Source organism: Numenius arquata, chromosome 3, assembly GCF_964106895.1.
Source record: "Numenius arquata chromosome 3, bNumArq3.hap1.1, whole genome shotgun sequence".
NCBI classification, from domain to species: domain Eukaryota; kingdom Metazoa; phylum Chordata; class Aves; order Charadriiformes; family Scolopacidae; genus Numenius; species Numenius arquata.
Genome location: NC_133578.1, coordinates 38322398 through 38350208, shown reverse-complemented (window position 1 = coordinate 38350208; position 27811 = coordinate 38322398). Strand labels below are relative to the sequence as shown.

Sequence of the window (27811 nt, the reverse complement as noted above, 5' to 3'; positions counted from 1 at the left end):
TGCAGGTTAACAAGCGTTTACATCCCATGTATGGGATAAAGAGGAGTTTATTTTGAGGAGCAGATAGGGGGAAGAAAACACTCACTCCAGGAGTGCAACAGCAAATATCCCAGTCAGCAGGACTCTCTTGTGGAGAAAAGAGAAAAACACTTCTTAAATCTTTTTTCTTTACACACACTCTCCATCACTTACTCTGTGACTCTGACGGCCCAGCTGGACAGGAGCCAGGGGGGGTTAGATGTTAGCTCCCAAATCCCTGCAGAGGGCTGTCCCCACACAATTCCTGGGTGAATTGCCAGTTTGTCTCACTAATCAGATTGTTTCCTTGCTTCTCCTTCTATGCAAGGTACCACAGTGTATATATTTTGGGGTGGGTTTTTTAAGTGTTTCTTTAGAAGTCTGTTCAAGGATAGTCATATATGGCCGTGCCCCTTGCATTTATTCCTACCTTACTTTTAAGTGAGACTAGGAAGTTGAACAAGAAAAAAGACTACTCTAATTATCGTGAAAAGAAAAAAAAACGGAAAGGCTGTGGATTGCATCCTGGTTACTGTTGGTCACTTTGCAAGGATGGAGGAGAAAAATACTATTTTAGCTTGATTCCAATACCAAGAACATCGTTCTTTTGAGGAATATTTATTCTCTTTTCAAGCAACCTTAGCCTTGTTAATAATAGTCGAGAGAGGAAAAAAAAGTGCTAGACTTACTATCTCCTGCTCAGATGTAGTCCTTGCTTTTGAGGGAGGCTGGATTCATGCTCTAGTCTGTGCTTTGTCTACTTTGCTGTCTCTGCCTCCTCATGAGGACCACTAGTCTATTTGTCATTTTCTTTAATTTGAAAGAATTAATGTGAATGAATGCACGCTAGAATTTTTCCAGCTTGGTCAGGTAGCCTGTTTAAGGTTCATGTTTTCTTTGCAGCTTCCTTAGTTATCCCTTTCAGAGGGATAAATTCTCTTAAAATACTACTTGTGGTGTGCCCCCAATTTTACCAGTTCTTTCTGAATAAAAAAAGTATTTCAGCAGTGCAGAAGAAAAGGCTTTTGGTTTAATTTCCTCTATTTTAAAAAAATATTATTGGTATTTGTTCCATTTTGAAACTCTGGGAGTTTGATTCTTCAGTGTGTGAGGAGGGATTCAAATTCAAGATTCAGATCTTGTTCTCTCTGGTACCTGATTTTACTTTCAAAGGAGATTCATAATTTGCAAGCAATGTAGTAATACAGTGCAGTGGGACTGGCCCACTAGTGTAAAGGCTTCTGGAAGTATAATTGTCCTTACGGTTTTAAATCGTGCCTTCAGAATTTCCATATTACCCAGGGTCTTGACCAAAGTATATAAATGGTTGCAGCATCCCTTGAGCATAAAAGCACCTCTTTAAATTTGCACCCTGATAACTGGAAAATTGTAGTTTGCATATAAGAAGTTTAGGTTCCTGCCAACAAATTGGAAAAAACACTTCTGCCCTTTTAATTAAAGTATAGGAGCACATAAAAAAATATCTCTGAGACATCCAGGTGATTCCCCAGGAAAAAAACAGGAGAAATGTTTTGTGTATTTCTTTACTTAAATGTTGTGGTTAATAAACCTTTCAGACCTACTTCATGTTTTACTCAGAAGTACAATAGGAAACAGAGCAAAAACCAGAGTGAAAACCAATGTTTTACAGGTCATCTTTAGTCTTGTGCCAAAATATCTAGTTAGAGCCATATAAAATTGTAAGAAATTATTTTTTTTTAGTTAACAAAATATGTTGAAAGTTTCTGTCCAGGCAAGTCCTGAAGGCACATGAGGCTACGGTTGTATGTAAATAAAAATAGTTTAATGCCCAGCCTTTGGCCCTGCCCTTAGACCTGTTCTCATTCTGAACGTAGTAGTCATCAAGCCTGCTTCGTATGGTTCACATACTTCTTTCTTCTTAATTTGTAATTGTAATTTCTTGTAATGTTTTTTCCGGAAAGGCTTTTCAGACAGAGACTTATTTTTCTTAAGCCTTCCTGCCTTACAACAGTGGGTAAATTCCTTACCACTTGAGATGTTTTGCAGACTAATTCTTGGTTAGAACTCCCTCAGGAAATGAATTGCATTGCCCTGCTGTAGCCTTTGCCGGGGACTGAAAGAAGGAATGTACCTTGAAATTACCTCTAAGGCTCCCAGCAGTAACAATTTCCAAAAGCATTAATTACCTGTGCCCAACAGGCTGAACTGAAAGCTTTTCAGATTACAGGAAAAGTGCACTGTGTGCTCTCCACCGTGCGCATTTTTGTGCAGGAGTTAGTCAAGGGGGGCAGATCCTAGTCTTATTCTCACTTGCTATCCTCCAGAGCTTGTTTTCATGAAGAACAATTCTGGAGTAATTGCAGTTATGGACATAGTTTATTCAAGATAAAAACAACCTTGCTCTTTCTTACTTTGACTTCGAACACCAAAAAACGTGCTGTTAATCTACAAAGTGTGTGTGCCTGCACTGGGATTTGTTCAGGATTTAGGTTTGAGTCCTAGCTTGACCTGAGTTGTCTTGTCAGCCCTTAGAAGCTCTTAGTTCTGGAGAGCTTGGAACCACTTAAGGATACCGCCTTGGCAGCACGTATGGCAGTGTAGCTTCACAGCTAAAAATGGATTTATTTTTACCATGGCATAACTCTCACTTCCTGTTAATAGAAAGACAGGTACCTTGAGATCTTACCTCCAGGCAATTACTGGAAGTTATCTTGTGTACTACTTAGTTAACTGATAGAAAAGACTCCAGTTCTTTGCCTGTAGTGGAGGATAGCACTCATACAATAACTGTCTTGCTGAGAATTACCTTGCCTCAAATTTTCTTACTTACTGATGCAAAAATCGTGTATTTGAAATGTCTGGCTGGGCTTTTGGGGGATATTGTCATCAAGTTTTCCTTTGGCTCTCGCGAGTTTTCAGGAAATGTTTTCCTATATTGTCTTCAGCTTGACCAGTGAAGATACTGCTGCTGTATAGATAAGCGATCGGTCCTGGCAGGATTCACTCAGCACTGCCGTTCCTCATCGAGTTGAAGGGCTCAAGGCAGCAATATTACTCATAGATTGTATTTCACCGTGTCATGTAATCAATTCCTAGACCTTTAGTGATGAAGCATAATTCATTGGCACATAGGTTGCCATCTTTCTGATGTAGATGTAGACTCCATTCCCTTTGGATTTCTCTTTTTTTATTAGATATTCCTCTTCACATATACTTTGAAACATTATTAAGGAAGGATGATATCAAAGGAGAACCTGTTGATACCTTATCTTTGGGAGCGGAGTTTAAAGTATCTCCAGACAACGGTATGTAAAGCAAAATATTTTAATATTTGCAAGACTGTTTTTTATTCATTTGCCAGTACTTTCTGCCCTGAAGAGATTCCATTTATAAACTTACCACAAAGCAGGTTATCAGAGAATGTAACCGGCTAAGTCTTCAGGTGGAAGAGGAACCTCTTCCCAGACCATAGTGTCCAGTTCTCTTTTGTTGTACTGAAATGATCCCATCAGAGTCGTAGGAAGGCAGTAATACAAGTCAGGGGAGTTTGGACCATGGTTTCTCTGCAGACACAGGTGCCTGACTGCAGTACTGTTTACTATTTGGATTCCTATCAGAAGTCTGTTTTTTTCCATTATAAATACTTCAGCAGTTGAGATTACCTGTAAATTGCACCAGTGGAAAATAAGTTTTCAACTTGATGTACGCTTTTTCTGTTTTAGACTATAATCAACATAACGTTTCTGTCAAACAATGGAGCAGTGGCTGTTTATCTAATTCCAAGTCTCCGTCAGTGTCAGGAACATCTGACCAGCTGTCGGAAGGAAGAAAGAAAAGACATCTAAGTGAGACAGCAGTAGGTAAGAGAAAAATGGTATTGTTTAAGACGGCACTACTTCTTTAAAAATATGTACTGTATAAATTAGTTAGTTATCACTGGGCTTCGAGAATTAATATTATGTTGGCTCCAAAAGGGATACTGTATGAAACTTTACAGGAATGAAGAAATGGACTTAAAACATCATGAAAATAATGTGCTATTTTAAAGCATAGTAATCTTTCTTCTTGAGTATATATTACAAAACGATACAGGCTTCTGTGTTGTATTTTTGGAATATTTTTAAAGGAAACTGCTCAGCAGTCCAGCTGTGTTTTTGTAATACTAGCTGTCATTATTTTTAATATGAAGGGGTTTTTTTATAGTAGTCGAGAAACAGACTGAATCGCAAAGTTATCTGTCAAATCATGTGCCCAACCAGACATTTACTATTCCTGGCATCTTTGGTCAGACATTTCATTTGTTGTGTACTGTTATTTGTGGTTCTGGTTTCCTTCCAGACTGTTAAGAGGACTCGTGGATAGACAGTGCATATAATTGGTGTTTTTACCCTTGTTATCTTTATATTTTAAGCCATTAAACCTCTACTTCAGCACTTGGTAAGTTAAGAGAAAGTGCCCTGAAAGTTCTGTAGAATAATGTGATAATTTTAGGGACAAAATATTCAGTGTACCATTGTAAAGAAATAAATTGGTATGGAAAACTACACTTCTGTTGCATATCCAGGTAAAACTCCTAATGTAATCTTGCAATAGAGGTGGAGATACGGAAATTCCTGCTGAGGTGATTTAACAAAAAGTTATGATCTATTAAAAAAAAAACAACCCAAAAGAAACCACAACCCCAAACCAAAAACCTCATTGATTAGAAAGTTACAGGAGAGAGTAAAAGGTGGTTTTAGTCTGAAAACTGTCTCTGATTTAGATGAAGGTTTTTTTCTCTGCATCATTCTCCTTGTGCATTACAAGCCTCCCTTTTGCTGTACAGTCTTCTCTTACACTCCACGCCTGTATCTGCAGGGGGTGCTGTGCCCTGTCCCCTTTTTACCATCAGGGATCCTTTTTTCCATGCCACCCGCTCCCCTAACCAGTCACTGGTCCCCAAAAGGTGGATGCTGACGCTGTTTCTTGCAACCATGTTGTTTCCCTAAGTGTACCATCATGCACACTGAGATCAACAATTGGAGTTACTTGGGAGCACCAGTAAGAGAGAAAACTTCTTGCTATAAACATTTGGAAGTTACAGTTAGTCTTCTGCCAATAGTATTTAGTTCTTTGAGTTAATGGAAGAAAAAAAGCAGTCTTTTATCATGAGGATCATAGTTTCCCAATGCCAGAAAACTGCTCTGTGGTGTATTTGTGAGTAGCAGCAGAAGTTCTAGCTTATTAGTGCTATGGGTGTAGTACTACATATTTATTCCTAATTTGGGCTCTGTCTAGGAGAAATTATCCATGGGGAAGGTCAGCCTGATGAACAAGGCCAAAAATAAAAGCTCTGTGCCAGGGAGTTGCAGAGCTGCCTGGGAGATGAGAGTTCATCTCCTTGACCCAGCCAGTGCAATATAGTCTTCAGGATCAGTCTTACCTCTTTTTCCATGTTGGAATACCCTCATTCTTTTTATTAGCTGGTATATTAAATCTGAGTTCTTTTTTCTTACTGGAAATTAAGGTAGAAGGAAAGCAGAACACAGGTGGTTAAAATCCGAGTCCCTTTAAATGCTACTTACACTGTGACTGAATAAGAGAAAACAAGAATTACGATTTGTGTGGAGCAGTGGACCACTACTAGAAGAAATCACACATGGAGATGTAGAAGCTAATTATATTTGTTACCCTTGCTGCCAGTTTTGGTTTATCATTTATCAAGGAAAAAGCCTTCAGTGAGGGCTTAGTGAATGCGTACGTCAGTGAGATGCATCCCAGCTAGGGAAGCACTGTTAGGGAACACCGAGGAGCGTTCCGCTAAGTCCGATTGCATTTGCTGTGTGTGTAGTCTATGGCAGCTTCCAAGAAAAGGAGCAGGATTTGCCCATATGAAGCTGGTTCCACAAGAAGAAATCCTTTGTCGAAGGAGAGGGATGAGTTTTGTGGAACAGTGACAGGATGAGTAAAAGTGTTTATTTCGATAGCTTTTTTTAGTATTAATTAAATTGTAAGTGGTTAGCTGTGGGCTTCTAGAAATGACTTTACTATTACTGTATGGAAAAACATCTTTAGTCTAATAGACAACAGCCAGTATGCGTTTTTTTTATTATTATTTTTTGTGACAGGCGAACGTAATGCTAGGTTTGAGACATTCTCCTTTCAACATGCAGAACCAGAATCCCATAGCAGTTTTGCTGCCGTGACCAATGTCAATGCGATGTCTAGGACCACTCACAGCACTTCATCACAGGTAAAGAAAATAACGTATCACTGTCTTAACTGAAATAGCAACAGAGAGTTGTGCGAACTAATACTCCAAAAACGCATGCCTTTTACATCTAATTTAGTGTTAAATTACAGGACAGAGCATTTTTACAGTGAATTAAGTGGGTTACATTAAGCAATTTATTCCAGATTGAGTATGTGGTGTTCCTAAAACAGATACTTGGCTTGTAAAAGAATTTTGCAGATCATATAACTGGAGTGTAAGTTTAGTTTATTGGCATTGGGCCTTTCATTTTGTTTTTTTTTCCAAATTTCATTAAATATACTGTGATTTATGTTTCCAATTTTACGCAAGGGCTCTTATGACCCTTTTTTCTTGGTGCAGCTACATTAAATGGCCTCACGGTGCAAATACAGTCACAGAATTTGTTAACTCTCAGCTTTGCTATTTAAAACCTTTTGTGCAGAGCTACAGGCAAAGCCTCTGGTATATAAATTTGCTAAGGAGTAGCACAGCTCTGGTTCAGTGAAGTCTGTTCAGAAACACACTTTGTTTTATTGGAATTCATTGAGAATTTCATAATAATATTTGGATTTCAGTCCCACAGTTCTGCCAAGCCTAGTGGTATACCAGTGCTCTGTAGCTCGTCATGTTTCAATCTGGTGATGACTCCTGGAGAGCTGAGTTTAAATATGCATCTCACATGCAGTTTTGACAATGCACACTCTTTTTTCTTTTTTTCTCCTTGCTTGAGCAGACCATCATCAAAAAACACCTAAATGAGCATTTTAGAATAGACTGCTTCCATTAACGTTCAGCTAAAAATTGAGATCTTCTAATATGGAATGTATCATGACTTAAAACTAAACTTTCTTCTGTAATATAGGAACTCCAGTTTTTGACCCATGTAGGTTTCATGTAATGGTGGGCAAAGAACTCCACCAGGAATCCCACTGTGATCATGGCAAAGAAATTCAGTTTCTGTCTTTCATACGCCTTTCAGAAAACCACTTTCCACGTAGGCCGTTCATAACTGCTAAATGTAGCTTCATTCTTTTGGAATTCTTAATTGTATCATACTGAAGAACCACTTGGGCTACCTGTTAGTAGATAGATCATAGAAGGCCGTCTTTGTAGGCGGAACATTGTGAAGAAGGCAGCATCAACTTCAGAGTTCTCGTAAGTATTCAGAATTAATAGGGATCGAAATCAAGGAAGGGAAACTTCCACGGATTTCAGTAAGAGTTATGCCAGCCAGAAGTAAATATCAGAGAGAGTTTTAAGATTTGTTGAGATTCCATCAGGGCAGGGGGAAGTCAGAAGTCATTAAGCCACTAGAAAACGTGTTCAAGTTACAGACTTTCTCCTCATGCAGTTCTAATGTTTCTTAGCTAACACGTAGTTCCTGTGATCTGAGCTGATGAATCTGGTCTTGTATTGATTATATTCTATAGCATAACTCCAGGAGGAGGTTGAGAAGTGAGAGCTCCTATGATATAGACAACATTGTTATTCCAATGTCTCTGGTGGCACCATCGAAGTTGGAGAAACTACAGTACAAAGAAATCCTTACCCCAAGGTTTGTTCATAACCTCCTTAGTCGCAAAGAAGATACCAAAATGAACATGAGAACGTTAACTAAGAATATTGCTAACCTGTAGTAAGATAATTTTGTAATATTAAGATGATCTTTTCATGCACTTTTTTTTTTTTTTTCCTGTCTACTTCAATCTGTGTGACTGGAGTGGTGGGAAGACTGGACAGCTGATAGCACAAGGGAAATAGTCTGATAACACACAGGGAGGTGGCAGATGCACAGGCTATCTAAAAATAGAAGTGCTTTTATATCATCTTAATTGTAGTGATATTTGTGGCCCTAAATGTGCCGTAAGGCTGACATGCTCTTAATGGTTATTTGGAGGTTGCTGTCTTGGTGTGTTATGTTTCCTAAGAAAATAGTTTTCAGTGAATTAAACAGAAATGGTTTTAGCATAAATTTTTAAAATTTATCCATTCTGATACAGTAGAGTAAGTTTAATGTATTTTTTTTCCATACAGTGTAAACCTATAATCCATGAGACTGGAAACACTTCTCTTTTTTCTTTTTTTTTTCTTTTTGGTTTTTTTTTTTGTTTGTTTTTTGTTTTTTGTTTTCTAAAAAAGAACATCTTTAGATTGCTAACACAGAGTAATTGACCTCCTGTGCTGTAATTCAGTGGTTTATTAGCAAATTGCCTGAAATGGCTAAATGCAATTGTTCCATATTTTAAGTCTGTAATTTGTATTTGTTTTTATATTGTCTTTACAGTTTAATATTATTAGTAATTAATTTCAATAGTATTAAGACTCTATTAGATAACCTAAAGACTGTGTTGGGAAAAGGAAAGGTTAGATATTGGGTTAGGAAAGGAATATCTAAATTTTGGGCATCTGTTATCAGCACCTTAAATTTGAAATTACTTTATTTGAAAGAAATTTTGAAGCACAAGCAGTGTTGAAGAAGTAACTAACAATATAGTGGAGAAACAGAATAGTTGTCTCTACTGCTGAAATAATGAACAGCATTTAGGTAAATTAATTTGACTTTTCTTGTCTCTTTTCTAGCTGGAGAGTTGTTGAATTTCAACCTTTAGAAAGATCTCATACAGATGAGGAAGAGGTAGGCTGTATTTTAATTAAAACACCAGTTTTTAATTAAACTAAATATAATATATAATTGGGATTATGGGCGTATATTTCTCAAAATCACTGACTTCATGCAAATCCTGGTGAGTTTCAAATTTCAAAAACAAAGTATCAGATTGTGACAATGTGTCTTATCCCAACCTACTTGACACCCTATGTTGGGTGACAGAAATGTAAGTATCTCCATTAATAATCATTGTTCACTTGTTCGTTTGGCTCTTCTGTCCCTTGCTGTCAGCGCTCCCAAGGGGTCCCTTTGCTCAGGCCTCCACCTCCCCCTGCTCCTTGGCGTTGTGATGCTGGGTGTCCTAGTGCAACTGTCTCTTCCGGGCTACCTGGAGGTCTGTCCGTCTCTCTCATCCTCTTCTTTGATGGCCAGTTCCCGTGGCCTATTACTTTTCAGGAAGTAATTTGGCATTTTGCCTGCGGGCCCAGTAGGTTTCTTCAGTTTTCTTCTTAGTGTTCGTTTTCCTGCAACCCTCCTCTTGGGAGCAAACTTTTCTTCTTCCTGCTTTCCCAGGAACAACATAACCTTCAGCATTACCTGCTTGCCTCTTGAGCTAAGTTTGTACATCATGTGCTACTGTTGCTTCCTCCAGACATAAAAATCTGCCTTTTTCTTCCAGGAAATGTCTGTGGACTTTGCAGCTGGGGGTCCCTTTCTCCCCTAATTGGGGCTTTGAGGCATTTCCTAACCCTGATGTGAATGCACCAGCAGGTCTGGTCTCTAGGTCTGGTTTCCTGACCTTCCAATCTTTTTGTGGTGCTTTTTCCAGAAACCCGTCCGTTTTGCTGTCCTTTGGATATCTCTCCCCAGTCTCTGCTACAGGCCGCTGTCAGCTGTTGTAACTGTAGGACTTATATTGGTACCTTCATCCACAATATCTGTTCTTGAGCTCCTTATTCAGAGAATCTCCACTAACGGTGTTTAGGGGCCTTAGTAGTAGAAAAAGATTGCATTTGGGTAGCAGTACAGAAGGTTATGCTAAACACAGTAAACAAATCATTATGCCTCTCTCCCTTGGGGTAGAAAATACTCTCTCCACAAAGGCATGAGCTTCCCCAGAGCTTTACTAGGTCTGTAGCTGCCCGCTGCGTGGAAATGAACCTTTCCTTTCAGAGACCATCATGGTCTCAGGTCCTTAGCTGGTGTAGTTGTGCTCATTTGGCACCATACTCTTGGGTCGGAAGGAAGAGAAAAACTTACTTTGTCCTTGCCTTTTCTCATGCTCCTGAGAAATTGTTGTGAAATCTGGTGGTCAGATTTATGTCGCCTTTACCACCACCTTTTGGTTTGGTACCATCTCTGCTAGCAGAGTTTCTGATTTCTGATTTTCAGAAAGTGCCGAGTATCCCTGGTTGTCTTTTGTAGTGAGAAGGTCAAATCACATACAGAGGAGAACTCTCCTGCAAGGATATTTAATTAAACCATTTTGAGAATAACTAATAAGGCAGCAAGGGCACACTGTCCCTTGAGACATCGACTGTTCATTCCTCTCTTTCATCCTGGTATCTGGGGGGCGGGGGGGTTGGAGAGAATTTCAAGAGTGATTTTGCCTACAGGGCTTCAAGGGACTTGCTTGGAGGACTCAGTGGATTTCTTGTTTGGATTTCAGATCCCATACAGATGACTTGTCTTACGTACTTTTAGTGTATTTTGCTGAAGGGACTTCAAGGTGTCTCTCAGTGAAGCTCATGGGACAATCACTCGTTCAGTAGCCCTCCCAGTATATTTGTATTTGGCATGACTAGTTGATCCTGTATGATTCATCCTTTGGCCAGGAAATAACTTGAGTTAACAATAAAGCAGCTTTGCCTCCTGCTGTGGTCCACTGCTTCTGTATTGTGTGTCAGCTGCTGGGTAGAATAAGAGAGGAGAGATGTCAGATGAGAAAAATGCTAAAGATCTTGTTTGTCTAAATCATCTTTTGCCAATTCTCTTTCTTTCTTTTGGGATCCTGTGAATTGGTTTGGATGTTTTTCAGAGCACTGAGAAAAAGTGGTTGTCTGTCATAATTCTTCCTTGCTTTACCTTTTAGGCCGCGTTAGATTTGTTACTGGGTAAGCTTGAAAAAAGACATCAGAAAACAGCAGCATTACCTTTACACGTTTTCTGCACTCACACTCTTGACACTTGAAATTGTTCCTTGTACTGAAATCAAGAGAAGCTTCACTAGATCATTTGTGAAGGACAAGAGAGGGCAAACTGTACTTTCTGCTTTTATATAAAGTAAGCTTTTTCTTTGCTTTCCACTGCTTAGCAGCCCATGGTGGTACCGTATAACAGTTCCTTTTCTGTCTTATCTTTTGCATGGCTAAATTTAAAGCTTCTGGAGTTGCCCTTGTGTCAGCCAGCAGTTAGGGATTTCTTCCACTTGATATCTTTTTTTTTTTTCCCCCTTCTTTTTTTTCCTTCTCTCTTTACATCATTTAAAGGCTTTCAGTGCAGTGCAACCTGTATCCATGCAATAGACTTGCACCCAAAGTTTCCATGAGGTAAAAAACCAAAAACGTGGGGTCCCAGATTTGTCATGTTCTACAGGAGCCACACTTCCAAGGACAGAACTCGGCACTTTCTGAAAATCAGGCCTATTCACCATGCCTTTATTTGAGTACAAAAAGTTTACCTTTTTTGGGTGCCTCATTTTTGTTTGTGGAAATTCTGCCTTACAAGAACAAACGTAACAGTTGGGCAATGCAAAAGGTAATCTACTATCTCTGTCTGTTCTGTTACTTGCTCTAAAAATACTTAGTCTTTGGATGCAGAGCGTTTGAGTTTCCTGGTTTCCGTGTATGAATTTGCAGTCTGTTATTGCTTTAAAGCACAGGAGGGTGTGGCACGGGTTTTCCTGTTTTATTTTGGTTTTAATTTGTTTTGTCCAGGTTAAAGTTTCTCGCAAGGCATGGTTGTAAAGTAATGTCCAAGTTTATTTTGTAGTTGTTTTAGTAATGACAAATACTTTGGAATAATTCTGTGTGTAATTAGTTTTGCATAAGTGTTTTCATGGCTTATGACTCAACGTTTCCCATGAAGCCAAAGACCGAAACACAGACTTTGTTGTTTTGAGAACCTTTCAGAAATTTTCCTGGTGCTATTCAACATCAATGCACAGTGTCTTGTAGCTTAACTAGATGCGATAGGAGGGATCCAAATCTCAGTTTGCTTTAAGTCTTTTTCTTTGAGTGAAATCATTAGACATGCCTCACAAACGGGCCTTCCTAATAGTCTTTTCTCTCAACATCACTGCCAGATCCATCCACTGAGGAATGACAGTTCTTTTGTCCCCTTTCAAAGTAACCTTAGTGGGGGAGAAGAAAATATCAAATTTCTCCAGTTATAGCAACTTCAAATTAACCTGAAGTTGGTGGAGGAAATATATAAAAGTGTTACAAAGCTGGAGAGGGGCAGAGGCTGTACTGAACCAAGTAGAGACCTTTTACTCCAATGTAGTGTGATTTTTTTATCTACAGAACAAAGAATAATTTTTAAATAAGAAAATTTATTACTTGTTAGTCTTCAATGGAATAGGGTAAAACTCATTTTAAATAAACAAGTAGTTAAATCTGCTATCTTCAGCTATGGAAAAGGAACAGTAAGGCTTATTTCTGTATTTTTCAAAACTCTTCATTTGGAGAGGAATGTGGACTTTGATTTCTGAAAGGAAGCTTGTCAAAAATGAAGTTTCTTCCCAGCATGAAAAGTTTTGGCAATTTGCTAAGAAAAGTATTTTCAAAGTCTAAGTTTTTCTTTCAAAATTATCTTTTGTTTCCACTTCAAAGGAAATCTGAGCACACAGAAAAATCCTGAATTTTCCCTGAGGGAATACCACTTTTGTAGTTCATAAAATTCTCACTTTCACGCTATACATCATTGACCTTGGAAAGACAGAATCTGAACTGAGATGCAGCCCCTTACCCGATGCCATCCAAGTGACAGAGCTGGTGAATTCCAGGGAGAGGAGGAAACCCATTAAGTTGGCTTGAATGAAAGGAAACCAGCAGCTAACAAAGTGGTTTGTGTTTAACATAAATAAATAGAAGCAATGAGGAGTCTTCAAAATACAGTCATGAGATGGGCAAACAAAGCAGGCCTGTGTGAAGGTTCCTGTTGAGTGCTGGGCTGAGGAGGAAACGGGCAGCTACAGTTTTAGCAAGCGGGTCATGTGGCTTTTTCAGATCACACTGAACTCTTCAGGATCCTTTTCATTGGCCCAGTTAAATTTAATTGCGGGGCTGTAGTTAACGACCAGCTGCCTAGGTTGTCAGAGTGCTCTCTGGAAGCTGAGTGACTGCTACCAGCTATCCTTACAGCAGCGTAAATGCATTGTAATACTTTGCATTTGTAGCCACAATGGTCATGAACTACCTCAGTGCTACAAGACTTGATACAAAGACCGGGTTCTGCAGAAAACCCGTTAGTACTTAGTTAGTTAGTGGAGTACTTCCAGCTGACAGTGTAACCTATATTGTATGGCTCTACTTGGCGCTGCAGCGGGGACTCTGCGTTTAGTTCTGTATTTTATCAGGCTCAATCAGAAGATAAACGGTGTTACTTGTATGACACCACTGAGGATTTTTGCTTTCTAGAAAAAATTCAATTTGTTTTCCATGACCCCCCAATTATTGGTGTAATTCTTGTCCAGTACCAATCTGGCAGCGCAGCTTCACAGCTTCTATGACCAGGAATTGTTCTTTCCTAGAATTTCTCTGCTGTTCAGTTAGGAGTGGCTGGCATAAAATCCATGGCTGCAGCACTCGTATGCTCTTGCCAACCTTAGCTTTTTAGGTGAACTTTGAAGAGGTTGAATGGTTTGGAGCACTTTGAAAATAACTCTGAGCTGTACTGGAGGGGTCCAGCCAAGAGCTCTGTCCTGCCATCTGGGGAGTGAGGGGGAAGGGCAGCAAAGCGCTCCTTGCACAGCCGTGTCCAAGGAGCAAACTTCCTGGTGTGCTGCCAAGGGAAAAGTGAAGATGGCTCTTTGAAAGTGAAGGTCAGATGTGATAGCTACAGCTGAGGGGTTCTATCTAAAAAGCTGGCTCTTGTTTGACTATGAGCAGTTAAAGTACTCACATCAGGGCCGTTTTTAAGCTGTACTGGGGTCGTGCAAATCATTTGCTAAGAAATCATCTCTTCAAAGCAGAAACCATTTTCTGCTTGGTTTCATGGCAGGAATGCGGCACCTCAGGTTTGCCGAGTTCCTCTCTGTGTGGGGCTATCTAAGTCCTTGGTGATCTCAGACCTATTTCTCTGTGCTTAAAGAGCACCTGCTGCCTTCAGCCTCCGTAAAGCAGTCTCTGGAAACTCCTGCAGTTTTCGCTTGTCTTCATTATGTGCTTTTAATACTGCCTTGATTTGCAAATGAATACTTGTCCTCTTAATTTTCTGCCTCTCACCATAGAGAAAAATGTGTTAGTTGCATGGGGGGTATAATTTCTATATCCATTCAGATCAACCACAGACATGTAAAGAAAGAAAGTGAAAGTGACAGCATCCCATATACTAACGCTCTAGTGAAAGTGTAAGCTGAACGCATATATTTTGATGTGCTTTTCTTCCGCAAGCATGCATTGTGTTGCCTCCTCTTGTTCGGTGAAGAGACCTTTGCAGAATCATATGTAACACTGGCTGCCTTTGTTTCTAGTGATGTTCATAATTACGGCAGCAGCTATCCCTGTATCTCGTTGCAGGTAGAAGATCTGTCAGATGAAGCTTTTTCCTTACGTCATACAAAGTATGAAAAAAGAGAGAGAGCAAGGTGGTCGCTGTGGGAGCAGAGCCGCTGGCCCAGAAGGAATAGCAGGCAGGTGTATTGACTTTGATTAAGAGCATTCCTATTGAACCCCTGGTGTCGGCTTTGGTGCAGCAGTTTCAGAAATGCTGTCATGGAGAATTTTGAAAAGGAGGGCATTCCTCATTAATTAACTCAACAGGGACAGTACCAGGTATGTTTGGTTATGTGGCTGGAAAGGGAAGGCTGTGCAGTTCTGAAGCATGTATACTTACAGAAATTTGGCATTTTAGTGACCTGCTACTAGTGAATAAAAGACTCCTGAAATGAACACAGTTCTGCTAGTTTGTGCCACTCGCAGTTATTATGACTTTAGCCACCCAGTGTAATAGGAGCCCTTCTTCACTCACCTGATGAAAGTCCATTGCATTCAGAGATGTGTTACTGGAGGGTCCTGGGCTGTGACAGGGACCTTATGCTTAAAAAAAGCCACTGTGTGAAAAAGTTTAATTATCACAGGCTTGCTGTCCAGTGTAAAACTCATCAGAATGAAATATAACCCCTAAAAGTCTTGCAAAAAGTAGTGCATAGAAGAGCAAACGTCATAAAGCTGTGTCTGCAATTTGGCTCTGGGAAAATGTTTCCCATAAATTGCTTCAGAATCTGCCAGGACATAAAGCATCCTATAAATGCTGGGTTAACTTTCTCTGCTATTTATCATGTGCTTGTGTCTACTCTTGGCTTAAAATGAACCACGACACTATGAATATATAAGCAAAGATAGCTTTTTTTTTTTAAATGCAGGATAAAATTAGAGCTAAACCATATTAAGGAATTCTATTTTAAGCCATTTCGAACATTAAAAAAAACTTTAGGAAGCGTACTGAAAACTATAAGTTCTGTATGTACCCTTAGTTTTGAAACCCTATGAACTCCTTAGTGAAATCTTAGTGCTATTTGAATTCAGAAGTAAAACTGCCATTAACATGAGCAAGGTCAGACTTTCACCTGACATTTTAAGATGTGTGCCAGTATTTTAAATATAGCTCAAATTTGCATTAAAGGTGAGGTCAAAATTTTTAATCTTATTAAAATGTTTTGACTGCTTTGGAGATGAGTCCAGAACAGAGGTGGGAAGTGGGAGCCCAAGGACCTGCTGTTTCTTCTCGAGTTTCATTGGTACAGTCTGTTGACAGTGCTGTTTGGACTCCGCTGACTCCTGCAGACAATGCCGTGTTCCCCTGAGTGGGAACAGCCCACTGCTCACTGACTTCTGTCCGAAATTACTGTTCTGGTCAGCATCTGGAGCAAGGCACAGGAGCTGGACCAGCCACCAGCTGTGCTGCAGCCAGAGTGTGCCTGCTCAGCCCTGTTTTATCCAGTTAGCTCCTCCACATAGCACTCTTCGGCTTGTGACAACATTGCTTTGGCTTGTGACAACAAGGTTGTCAAGAACCATGTGTGTTTTCATCTGCTATTTTGATTTAAGTAAGTAGATGTGTAGGTAGCACATACGGAGAAACGGAAGGCTTTGAAAAGAAAATCTAAACTGTTCCCAGTGATGTAGAAGGGCGGGGGTAGCTCTTAAGACTCTCGTCTCTTATCCTGCACTAGGTCTTACAGCAAAAATTCTGACGGACGACACAGCCAAGATTCAGTGCAGAAAGACCACCACGGCAGCTCCTGTGCCTCGCTGCATTGCGCTGCTGAACCGGCTCCTGACTCGACTTCAGAAGCCCACAGCTCTGTTTGTTCAGGGATTGCACAACTCAGCAGGGAGAACCAGGAAGCAAAGGTGGGTGCCTCCAATAGTCTCCAGGTCTGGTCAGGTCTTCAGTGACCACTATCTCTAACCTAAAACAAAGAATCTGGACAAATCCTCCTGTCTCACTGATCAGAATCACAGGCTGTTGCCTTAGTTCTTGTAGACTGAATGTAGCACTTCTGTTTAGAACTCGATTGCTATGCTCTGTGAATTAAGCCCAACATTTGTCAACAGGTAAAAATTTAATTGCTCAGCACATAACGGCACATAGTTTAGGGCGAGCACAGCAGCCCTGGATTCAAGGATGATGGATCTTTTCTCAGGGATGTTGGCCGGAGTTCCGCATGGGGCTGATCGTTACGGGTTCAGGTATCCTGACAGTGTGGCACCATGGAAAAGCACCTCCCCCTTCCTGTACTGTGCCTGTTCAGTTGTAGCTCTGTTACTAGTTCAAAGCCGTATGAAGCCAGCTTACATTGACAGCTGGTGCCTAGCAGTGTCCTATTCTTTATCTGAAGAGCCCTGCAAACATTGTAAAGACAGACACTCATTTGTTACTTGATAGCAGATCATTCTGCACATAGCTCATCAGTTCAGACTCAACTGAAATCCCTTTTCCCCTTCTTTTTTTTCTACCCTCACTCCTACCCTTTCTGATTCTTTTCAGTCTGGGCTGTGGGAACTTCGAGTTTTTCCACTAAAAGATGAAGAGGTAGAAGCTTTACTGTGCCAAGATCAAATAACGAATCAGACTGAAATGTCAAGTGCAGCTTTTCCCAGCGACTCCCTCTGCACTTCATGCACACCCGTCGGTTTGCCAGACAATGGCCATCCACCAAGAAAACAATCTACTGAAGAGTCAGAAGACTGTGAAAATGTCTGCCTGGGAATCAACAATACAAGAAAACAAAGGTGACAGGGAATAATGTGGTTCATTAAGAAAGCCAATTAAGGTGGAGAAAAGTGTAAGGTAAAATCTCTCTTGTTCACACAGCATATGACAACACAATTCAAAACCTGTACGTTAGCTGCATATAATATATTTTCTTTCTTGCTTTGTAACAGGCAGGATATATCCCAAAGACAACACTTTCTTCTTCCTGAACCCCAAGAGAAAGTAATTATTTCAAGCTGGAAGTCTAATATTCCCAGTGTCGGGAGTGGGCGCACATAAATTGCTGGCACCATTCACTTTCTGTTGTCATATTGCCACATTTGTTAGTAATCATCCTTTTTCTGTTCTGTTTGTTTTCAAATGCATTTCTGGTTCTAGTGGGTTCTGGTGCAGCAGGATATGCTGTCTACCTTAACCAACAACTTCAACTGAACACAGAAAAACTACTTGAAAAAATAGCGGGGAGAAGCGATAATAGCCTCAGATTATTTTCCTGTGTGGCATGACAATGGGGCAAAAGTCTGCCTCTCTAAATGCATGTGTGTAACCCCTGCATAAGACAAGGGTAGGTGAGAACCAGAAGTTTTAAAGCAAGCATTCTGGAAGCCTTGCATCTAGCTTAAAATCTGTACTCAGCTCTCGGTAGTGCCAGGGCATGTTTCATATAGATGTCCTCAAGCAATAAGATAGAAATAGACCACTGCATTTCAATAGTCGATGTATCTGCTACTCAGAAAGTAGGGTTTCTGCTTCAGTCGTGTGGGCATAGAGAAATGGAAGGAAAGAGGAGTCGAGTCAAATCAGTGACGCAGCTCTTTGAATATTGTGGTTTGGGTCATCTTATTTCCTTAGTCCTTCGGTAGCTAATGAGGCTCGTAATATTTTGCTTTAATATGTTAAAGTCTTGTTCAAATTTCTGTACAGTGCCTTGTAAGAGTCTCGTAAGTATGCCAACATTTGGTGACTAACTGAAAAGGAAAAGATGATTGATGTCTAGAAGACCAATAAAGAAAAAAGCCCCAAAGCTTTCCATTGTGATTCCGGTTAGATTTTTAATTTCCCAGCGAGTTCACAGTGAGGAAACAAAAGCAAGTTGTTTAAACTTGCCTCTAAATAGCATAGTTTGGAACGTATCTGCAATCTCAGGAGGTATTAACAAAGATTAAACATTGAATGTAGGTATAATCCATCAACAGGAAGTTTTTCTGTGTAGGACAGTTGAAGGCAATTTTATAGGAGTCTCTGTTTTTGTGCAAAACTTTCTTCCACATGTAATATCTGGAATGGCACTGGACAGATGACCCAGTTTTAGTGTCAAATTATTTTTTTTTTTGGTCAAAATGACAGGAATTACACACTGGGCATCTGAAAACAGTTCAGTAAAGGTTCAACACTACAACCTATTGCTACATTTTAGTTTATTGCACATTCTGATTATTTTTTTAAACACTTTTTTAACACTGGTTTGTCTTAAACTTGAATCTTGCCTCAATGTCTGATACAATAATCTTTGATGCGAGGTTGGTTTTTTTTAATTAAAAGTTATTTCTATATATGTTGTATATAGTCTGAATTTGATGGCCTTTTAGAAGTGAAGAAATAGCAGTAATGCTTCCTCTCCGCACAGAGACCTGCTTGGCCCAAGAATGGCTTTGCAAACACACTGAAGTGGCAGTGGCACTAAGCTTTGCTGTCGTACTGAAGCTGGGCTGGTGCTGTGAGGCTAAGGTCCCCCCAGCGTCCAAATACAGAGGTGGATTTTTCCATCTCTCTTGTCCTGCATGTGCATTGGCTGCTGGGAAAAGGTTTCTGAAAGTTACGTGTCTCAGATGCTTCGCAGGTCTTTTCCATACCCCTACCCATTCATTAAGACGTCTGATCTGACCAGCTCTCACCCAGCTTTGTTGTAAGGTCAGAGCTTCCTGCTCTGCCTGGCTCTGTCTGGTCCCTGGGGCAGCGTGAGGAGTTTCTGCAACTTAGGAGATGGGACAGCCCAAGTAAACCAGCTGGCTAGCCGCCTTTAGAGGGCCTGGAGGTGCCATCAGTAAATGGAAATGCAATCCAGCATTTTATGGGAAGGAGCAGAAGGAGAGTGTTTGTCTAGACTGGGGGGTGGGAAGGGAAGTGTGTTAAAATGAGGCAAAAAAAAAAAAAAACCCAAAAACCCACCTGCATGAAAGGAGCTGGATTAACAAAGTTTGGTCACCCTGGTGGACCATAAGCTGTTCCTGCACTGCTGTTCTGTTCCCAGCTGTGGTGTCCTGTTGAACCATTGTGTTGCTTTTGGGTCAGTCTCCGGTGTGCTGGCCTAAAGCAGCTGCTTGTTACCGTGCCAGGTGCAGGGGCTGCACAAGCTGTTATCGATACAAGCGAGGATAAGCACATTTTCTTTGTCCCCTCTTTAGATGTTCTTGTCAGTCACTGTGGGAACCAGCTAGTGCCTCACGAAGCAGCAATAAAAAGGCTAGCCAAAGAAAGGCCGGGCAACCAGGAGACTGAAAAAAAAAAAAAAAATCCCTGGAGAAACTATAAAAATGTCTGTTTGGTCATTACCCCACCCTGCCACGGTCAGAAGTCTTTTCTCTAACATCTGCCTCTCAGCTGGCTAGAGCTGTGACAGCAAACTGCAACTGTCTTCACAGAAGGGGAGGGGTGACCAAGAACAGCCTGCGTTTGCTTTTCTTGTGTCACCTGCCTACTTCCAGCAGCCCTTCATCTGGCAGGGGCAGATGGGGAACACTGTGTGTGTGCTTGTCAAGCGAGATGCTTTCTGGGACACCCCAAGTCACCCGCAGCACCTCTAACCATTTGCCACCTCCTTGCAGCAGACCAGGCGCTGTACCCTGCTCTCTCTCTCTCTCTACTCTGTGCACCTTTCCTCCAGCCACTGAGACACCCAAATTTTCAGCAGTCCCATTTCACTCCTGGGACAAAGTTAGTTAGCAAACTTCTTAACTGAATGTGGTGACAGGACCAGCCCCCTCCGTTCATCCCCTTTCCCTGTGCTACGTGCAGTGGAATCAGCACTAGTGCTCTCACTTATTGCCTGCAGCCTTTTTCCCTGCAGAGCTGGACTCCTGCCTCCAGACAGCACCTTTTGCATGAACGTTGGGGTCGTGAGGAAGCTGCTGGTGGTGGGAGTGGGCTGAGAGCTCAGAGCAAAGCTCGTGATTGAAGCCATAAAATATGTCAGAAACCCCCTGCTTGTTTTCTTTCCTTTTCAAAGTTTTAAACAAAGGGAGAGGGAACCCAACAACTTGTTTGGCTTTTGGCTGTTAAGCTGTGAAAGGCAGAGCTGCTCCTAATGTTGTGGCTGAAAGTATTACAAAGGCTGACTGTAAAATACCAACTTAAACATAACGCAGCAATGCCCCCCCCCCCACGCATGAAACTGGGGTGTTGCAGCTTCACACAGCAAGCCCTTTCCCTTGCAATTCGTTTACCATTTTCAATTGAGACAATTTTTAAGGCCGCTTACGTTCTGCTCCCTGCTACTACAAGGGTTTAAACGCTTCTATCTCCGCATCCAGGACCTTAATGGAATGTAAGTACAAATACAAACTTGTGAGCCCTATTACGATTAAGCTCTATGTGTGTCCACCGGCGTTTTTTTATCTTGCTCACGGATGTGTGCTGTACCACCCTGTGGAGCACATCTCCAAGCCCAGCCCTGCCTTACTCGGCTAGATCAGAGTTTCTTCTACCCTGTTTTCCAGCGCAGAGCCTTTGCTATGGAGCTCACAGTGGACCGCTCTAGACCCACGTGACTTAATAGCACCAGCCTGTGCTCTCCCGTGTTGCTGAAACTTTGCTTTATCAGAGTATTGCAACATTTAACAGTCCTGGGGTTTATTTGGCCCCCGCGGATACCGCGCAAGGCAGCTCTCCTGGTTTTCGTGTCAGTGTTTGGTTCAAGTCCTGTGGCTGTGGCGCTTCCCCGCTGTGGGGTTACATTTCTGAGTGCAGGAGGCCAGGCCTAAATAAGTCTAACAAACAGATTACTTCTGTTAATGTATAGAGGCAAGAAACTGGAACAGTCTTAAGCATTAAAAGAACAAGTATCGTTACTGTTACTTCCATGGATGGTCTGTGGTCACTCATACATTTAACTGTACATGTGTAAAAAGCTGCTGCAGTAGTAGCCAGCTGCATAAACCCACCTGGGTGGGATTTAGACGGAAAGAAGCAATTGAGTAATTTTACTGTGTATTTAATTTCTCTCTCCCACAACGCTCCTAACCTGAGACTCAACAGAAGTGCAAACTGCCAGATTTAAAACAACAGCAAAGTGCCTACAACCTGTCAAAAAACACCCATACTGTAACCAACTACAGTACCATCAGTTAACTAGCATGACTTTGGAATGGCCATCCCCCTCAAATTAATTTTAAAAAAACCCCAACAAAACCAGCAGTAGTTTTCAAACCAGCTTACAGTCAACTGCAGAAGGCAAGGATACTACAGCTGTTGTCCTGCTGTAGTATGTCCTTCATGCTTTCAACAGCATGAAAAAGCCACAACTCCAAATCCTAAACTAACATTGTCATAGCCTGTTTGTGTGTCGATGCCAGAGCCATGACTGTTTCTCTGTGCACATCACACAGGTTCTTTCCAGAAGTACCGCTTTTAACACGTCTAGCAGCCATTGGGACTATGACATCTCCTAGCCAAGCTCGCTTTCGGCAAACCTCTTCTGAAAGATGTCTTCAGTGCCAGAGGTCCAGATGACGCCATTTTTCTATTGCTAGTTCTCCAAGGGTGTTGCAAGTGGAAACAGGAAGCAGAGACATTTGTTCACCTAAACTACAATTAACCCCCCAGAGGAAAAAGTAGTAGTTTAGCCATTTCAGACACTTGTCTAGCTTGTTTGAACTAGCCCTAGCTCCTTCTAACAACGGCAGTGACCCACGCTGTGCCACAGCTGTCTCCTTCCACAGCCACCAAGCAGAGGCCCATCTGTGGGACCCCTCGCAGGTCCTGGGCTTAAAAGAAGGGGGTGGATCGGCTCTAGCACTGCCTCAGCAGTTGGTAGGTGACACCAGCCCAGCTTTGCTGCAAAAGGACAACAGATTTGACTTTGGCCATTGTGGCTGGCTGCAGCTGTTGAGCCTTCTGGCCTGTCCCCCTGGGGCAGCAGACTGTTTGCAACCCTTGTGTAATTACAACTTAAAGCGGGGGGGGGAAGGCCATGAAATATTAAAGGAGTCAGCAGTACTAATTAGAGGTATGGGAGGGAGGCCTATCTAAAAATTACCTGCTCAGGTCTTCCTCTAGTGGGCTGTAAGTCTCACCTTTCACGTGCCCAAACAGGCCAGGCTGTGAGGTCGGCACAAGCAAACTGAAGGTATGACAACTACTTGGTTTCATAACTAAAAGAGGAGCGTTGAGGCGTTTCACAGAGCCATCGCCACGCGGTGCGTTTCAACCTACACACACTGGAATCACTTCAGTAGATAACATTCTTTTATGTCGCTGTCTTAATTATTTACTCAGGCGCATATATATATATGTATATAGATATATATATATATATACACACACACACACACACACACATATGTATAATCCAAGGAAGCTGTGGGGCAAGATAAAAAGTTTTCTAACTATCTATCTGTAGGGTTTTAAAGCAACATTCTTCACTGGAAGCCTGTCCCTTCCAGGAATTTCAGACACAGCTGTCTTAAAACTGGCAATTTGAAAGGTAAATGAGAAGATTATTTCCTAGTTAGTGACATGGTAAAGAAGTTACGCTGACTTGTTTGATGCTTATATAGGTCAAGTACTTCTATACAGTAAAAGCAAGACATAGGAACATTTCTAGCATCCGTGGGATTTTTTAGCCCTCTTAAACTGCATTTTTCCCAAACTTGCTCCCCAAACCACTCATTTTTGACAGACAGCTTAAAGGAGACTTACCACACCAAGGGAGGGGTGTTTAATGCAGATATTGGAAAAGTTTTGTAGGAACGAACAGATCAAATGACAAAATACAGACAGCAGAAGGCAGTTTGATTAGAGTCTTCCCCAAGAGAGATTGCTTGTGGTGATGCTACACTCTTCTAGCAAGCAAAAAAACTGACTGTAGTTCGACCCAGTCAGCGTTATAGGTTGTGCCATCAAATTAGCCTCCACAGAATCAAGAGACAGGTTCAAACCATTGCATTTCCAACCCTGAAAGACAGCCAGAATGGTTTTGGGGTTTTTTTTTTTCTCCACTGCTGCTTGCTTCATTGCAGCGAAGGAATGATTCCTCTGTTCAGCAGCAACAAGTTTCCGTAATTAATGTTCATCCAGCCCTCCCTTACGCACGAGAAACAAGGGTTCTCCTGCCCGCACAGAGCCTTCTTGAACACTGCTCGAGTAGGTCTCATCGATCCAGACAGCGCTTTTGAGCTGCTTCTGAACACACATTCCTTAGAAGATTGATCACAGATCTTGGATCTGCGCTCTTCATAATAGCACTGCCAGATACAATCATATTTGCACCTGCCTGAAAGACATCAAACACCCACTCAATAACGGGGAACAGTTCCACCTCTTAAAAAGCGTTTTCTTGCTGTAAAACACGTGAGGAGGTAGTGAGTTCTAGGCTGGTGGGCAAACAAGCGCTATCTGCAGGGGGGACGGGTAACATACGTCTTAACTAAAACCACAAATCAAGATCAGAAAAGCAGCTCTTCCCCAAATAGGTAATTTTCTTCATCTTTGCTCCTGTTTACCCAAACATACAAGAAACAAACAACTTCTCTAGCTTAGGGCCACTATTAGAAAAGGCACAAGATTAGACCCTCAAGCAGCTTTTGATACGAAGCGTGCTGCGCTGTTCCCTCTGAAAACTAATGGTCAAAATGCAACTCCTCCTAAGCTTTATTTTCTGAGGGACGTCTCTTAGCACAGCGACCGAGAACGCTGCTCCGCTTCAGCCTCTTACCTCCGCGCACTTATGGATGGTGTCAGGCCCGACTCCTCCATCCACTTCAATATCCAGCGAGGGAAACTGTGTCCTCAGCCACTGAACCTGAGAAAGGGTACAACAAGGTCGGCACCGAGATCCACACTCGCCTGCAGCTTCTTACATGCCATGGTTTATTCACTTCACCACCACACTCCATACTGTTAATTAGCTTTAAACTCAATAAATAAGAGAAACTTAAGTTTACCTTTGGCATCATGTCTTCCATAAACTTCTGCCCTCCGAATCCAGGTTCTACTGTCATGACCAAAGCCATATCTATCTGATTGGCCCAAGGTGCCAAGTGCTCAACTGTAGTGCCAGGCTTGATCGCCAGGCCAACCTGCGGGAGAAGCAAGACACATCCAAGTGCATCTTAGGATGACACAAATCACGGAATCACGGAATTGCTGGAGTTGGAAGGGACCTTCTAGAGATCATCCAGTCCAACTCCCCTGCTAAAGCAGGGTTGCCCAGAGCACAGTACTCAGGACTGCATCCAGGCGGGTCTTGAAGATCTCCAAAGAAGGGGACTCCACAACCTCCCTGGGCAGCCTGTTCCAGGGCTCTGGCACCCTCACCAGAAAGAAGTTTCTCCTCATACTTGAATGGAACTTCCCATGTTCCAGCTTGTGCCTGTTGCCCCTCGTCCTGTCACTGGGAATGACTGAAAAGAGTCTGGCTCCATCCTCCTTCAACCCACCCTTTAGATACTTATAAGCATTAATAAGGTCTCCCCTCAGCCTTCTCTTCTCCAGGCTAAAGAGTCCCAGCTCTCTCAGCCTTTCAAATGCAGCAAGGCTGGCTTCAGCTGGATACAAACCTCTGGGAAAATCATTACGTGTCTGTGTAAGTGCAGTAAGAAGAGGCTGCTTTAAGTATAAGACTCCTGATTGTCTTAAGCTACAACTGAAGACTTGACTCGCTGCCCAAAGAGGGGCCGCCCGCGCCACAACCTCCGACCACCCAGAACCGCAACGACGGGTTTTTCCGTTTCCAGCATCACGGCGGTGAGTGAAGCCGAGTGCCCCCCTCTTCCCCCCCACCCCCCTCACCTTCATCCCATTCTCCCGAATGTCTTTTATCAACGCCCCCGGGTTGTCGGTAGCTTCCAGATGAAAGGTGTACTGGTTGGCGCCGGCCACCGCCATCGGCTTCACCCACTGCTCTGGCCTGGCGACCATCATGTGCATATCTGGAAGAGGGGAGCAGGGCGCAGAGCTGCAAGCAACCGCCGCAGGGCCCGGGGCTGCGGCACAGGCCGCCCCCCCCGCCACCGGAGGGGTGTCGGGCGCTGGGCCTGCGTCCCGGACAGCCCCCCCCGGACACCCCCCTCTCCCCCTTACCGAAGAAGGGCTCCTGGCCCAGCTGCTTGCGCAGGCTCTCCACGACGGGGTGGCCGAAGGTGATGTTCGGGACGAAGTGTCTTGGGGGCCGAAGAAAGAGACCCGCCACCCGCAGGTTACCCCCGGCCGAGCGGGGCGGGGCAGGCCGGCCGTCCGCCCGCACCCCCGGGCCGGCTGCCCCCCGCCACCCCGGCCCGGCCCGGCCCCGCCCGCCCCCGGCCGTTACCCGTCCATTACATCCAGGTGGAGGTAGTCGGCGCCGCAGTCCAGCATGCGGCTGCACTCGGCGCCCAGCGCCGCCAGGTCGCTGTTGAGGATGGAGGGACCGATCCGGCACCCCGACGCCATGGCTGCCGCCCGCCCCGCGCATGCGCCGCCGCGCGGCCTGCCGGGACGGGCGGGGGGGCGCGCGCCCCCGCCCCGCCCTGCCGCCATTTTGGTTGGCGGGCGGGGGCCGGCGGGGCTGGGCCGAGCCTCGGGGAAGCGGGCGCTGCTGACGTGGGGAGGGGTGTGGAAAATGGCGGAGGTGGAGGCCGATGCCGGAGATCAGCGAGCTCTGCGTCCGGGCACCGCGGAGCAGCAGGGCCGCCCGCCGGGAGGGGACTTTGGGGCCTCCGAAGAGCCGTTTCCTGGCGGCCCAGGGGAAGGGTTCCCCCTGTGCCTGAGCGAGGCCCCTTGTGGCGCTTGGGAGGGCAGAGCCCCTCTGAGCAGCCACCCGTGGGCGACGGGCCTAAACTGAAGGGGGCCAAAAAAAAAAACCCAAAACAAACAAACTTGTTTTGACAGATTTTTCTTTTTTAAGGTCCCAGCAGAGTCTGGTTTGTTAGCGCTGAAGCACAGTTCCGGGTAGCTATGCTGCCTATGGCCCCACCGCATCCTCAGGCGGGGCTGTGCCCAGGCGCGGGGGCAGCAGGCCCAGGGCACCCACCTGCCCCCGTAGGCACCAGCAGGTGCCCGCAGGACACGGGGCTGGGGACAGATGGGTAAATTTTAACGAACGGTCTATCCTGGAACAAAATCATCTCAAATAGGAGCGTATCAAAGCCCTTTAGAAAGGGAGACCGAGGCGGTGTTGCGCAAGAAGCTTAAACACACAACTCTTGTCCTTTTGCCGTCAATCGGCTGTATTTAGTCCTGGGGACAACGTTTGCATAAAAGGCCGAGGCAAATGGGACCGACTGACACACAAAGACTCGCACAGCCTGGACGTTTGTTGAACATGACATGCACTTAAGGCCTCTAACACTATTTAAGCAGCATCGTTTGTCTTCACAGCAGAAATACACCAGTTCCGTTACAGAGAGACTGGAGGAAAGCACAAAACCAGCCAAAGTACATTGTATGCACCTCATCAGTACAGTATTAAGTGCAACCCATAGGAAAGCAAAACACAGGAAAAAACAGACTGACTGGTCCTGCCCGTCTGTTCCCTCTCTCGACGGTCATCCAACAAAATCAAACCATCTGCCTGGCCACCTGAATAAAACTAAATTACGGATTACATCATTTATAAGCTGCATTGATTTCTAGCAGGGTAGACATTAAAAAGAGGCATTTTAGTTCTTGCTATGGCTTACTACTGTGGATTCACCAGTGACAGCGGGAAACCCGAATGGAAACATTTATTACATACACTGAATTAAATGGAGTAAATCACAGTTATTTTGTCGTCGTTAAGAGTGGAGTACCATGGTGAGGCACCTACTTCTCCTTAAGGAAGATGCTCCCTCCCCTCATTTGCAGCAGAAGAGGTCACTCTATAAAATGCACCGTGGATTCTGCATGTGTTGCGTCCCAGCCGTTGACTCAGCTCCCATCAAAAACTCTCCGCCCCCCCACCTCACTGCCAGTAACCCAGCCTACCTCGGGATCTGAAAGTGAAGCTGTGTTTTTTCCTCATTTGTGCGTCGCTGTTAATAATAAAACTTAGCATCTGGAATTTAGCAATTCTTTGAGTGACCTCCAAGCTAGGAGCTAATCCAAAGCGGTCTCCTATAGGTAGCTGGTGCTGGCTGCCCTGCGCTGCGGAGATAAGAATCGGTACAGCGTGTTTTGGTCAGCAGAGTAAGCAGGTTTGTCATTCGGGACGCACACTGAGCAGCAGATCTGAGGCACTGCCATCTTCACCCAACTATCTCTCTTACAAAACCATGCACACTTTAAAGTTGCATTAGTGCACCACCCACGTCACCATATATAAATATATGTATAAGCGGTGCACTGTAAAAATA

General features: G+C 43.3%; 2 protein-coding genes across 6 annotated transcripts in view; one reads left to right on the top strand and one right to left on the bottom strand.

The window, feature by feature from the left end:
- The window catches only part of KANSL1L (KAT8 regulatory NSL complex subunit 1 like), a 67236-nt gene extending 48402 nt beyond the window's left edge, over nucleotides 1–18834 (top strand). Inside the window, exons 8-15 of the mRNA XM_074145998.1 lie at nucleotides 3195–3305; nucleotides 3723–3860; nucleotides 6108–6232; nucleotides 7663–7787; nucleotides 8813–8867; nucleotides 14582–14694; nucleotides 16237–16417; nucleotides 17055–18834. Of these exons, the coding sequence (XP_074002099.1) occupies nucleotides 3195–3305; nucleotides 3723–3860; nucleotides 6108–6232; nucleotides 7663–7787; nucleotides 8813–8867; nucleotides 14582–14694; nucleotides 16237–16417; nucleotides 17055–17303 (1097 nt within the window). The 3' untranslated portion in view covers nucleotides 17304–18834. The remainder of the gene's footprint in view (nucleotides 1–3194; nucleotides 3306–3722; nucleotides 3861–6107; nucleotides 6233–7662; nucleotides 7788–8812; nucleotides 8868–14581; nucleotides 14695–16236; nucleotides 16418–17054) is intronic.
- Nucleotides 1565–25944, bottom strand: RPE (ribulose-5-phosphate-3-epimerase). Of its 5 annotated transcripts, XR_012463230.1 has the most exons (7): nucleotides 25807–25944; nucleotides 25581–25660; nucleotides 25290–25429; nucleotides 24443–24577; nucleotides 24214–24300; nucleotides 23592–23772; nucleotides 23186–23453 (listed from the first exon to the last, which is right to left on the bottom strand). XR_012463230.1 is itself a non-coding variant. In XM_074146002.1 (6 exons), exons 1-6 carry the CDS (start codon nucleotides 25926–25928, stop codon nucleotides 3797–3799), a joined length of 582 nt encoding a protein of 193 aa, XP_074002103.1. In that variant the 5' UTR covers nucleotides 25929–25944; the 3' UTR covers nucleotides 1565–3796. The 5 variants fall into 5 exon arrangements, 4 of the variants coding, with proteins under 4 accessions (XP_074002103.1, XP_074002101.1, XP_074002100.1 ...); XM_074146002.1 differs by lacking the exons at nucleotides 23186–23453; nucleotides 23592–23772 and adding an exon at nucleotides 1565–3814; XM_074146000.1 differs by lacking the exons at nucleotides 23186–23453; nucleotides 23592–23772 and adding an exon at nucleotides 18688–19777.
- Between the last annotated feature and the right edge of the window lie 1867 nt (nucleotides 25945–27811).

Bases quoted from the DNA above. Each gene is read 5' to 3' on its own strand.
- RPE (XM_074145999.1), bottom strand. From the start codon at position 25,928: ATGGCGTCGGGGTGCCGGATCGGTCCCTCCATCCTCAACAGCGACCTG. The intron at 25,430-25,580 runs GTAAGGGGGAGA...CCCCTCTTCCAG, and splicing joins GGGCCAGGAGCCCTTCTTCG to ATATGCACATGATGGTCGCC. The intron at 24,578-25,289 runs GTGAGGGGGGTG...CTTCTCCCGCAG, and splicing joins TTCGGGAGAATGGGATGAAG to GTTGGCCTGGCGATCAAGCC.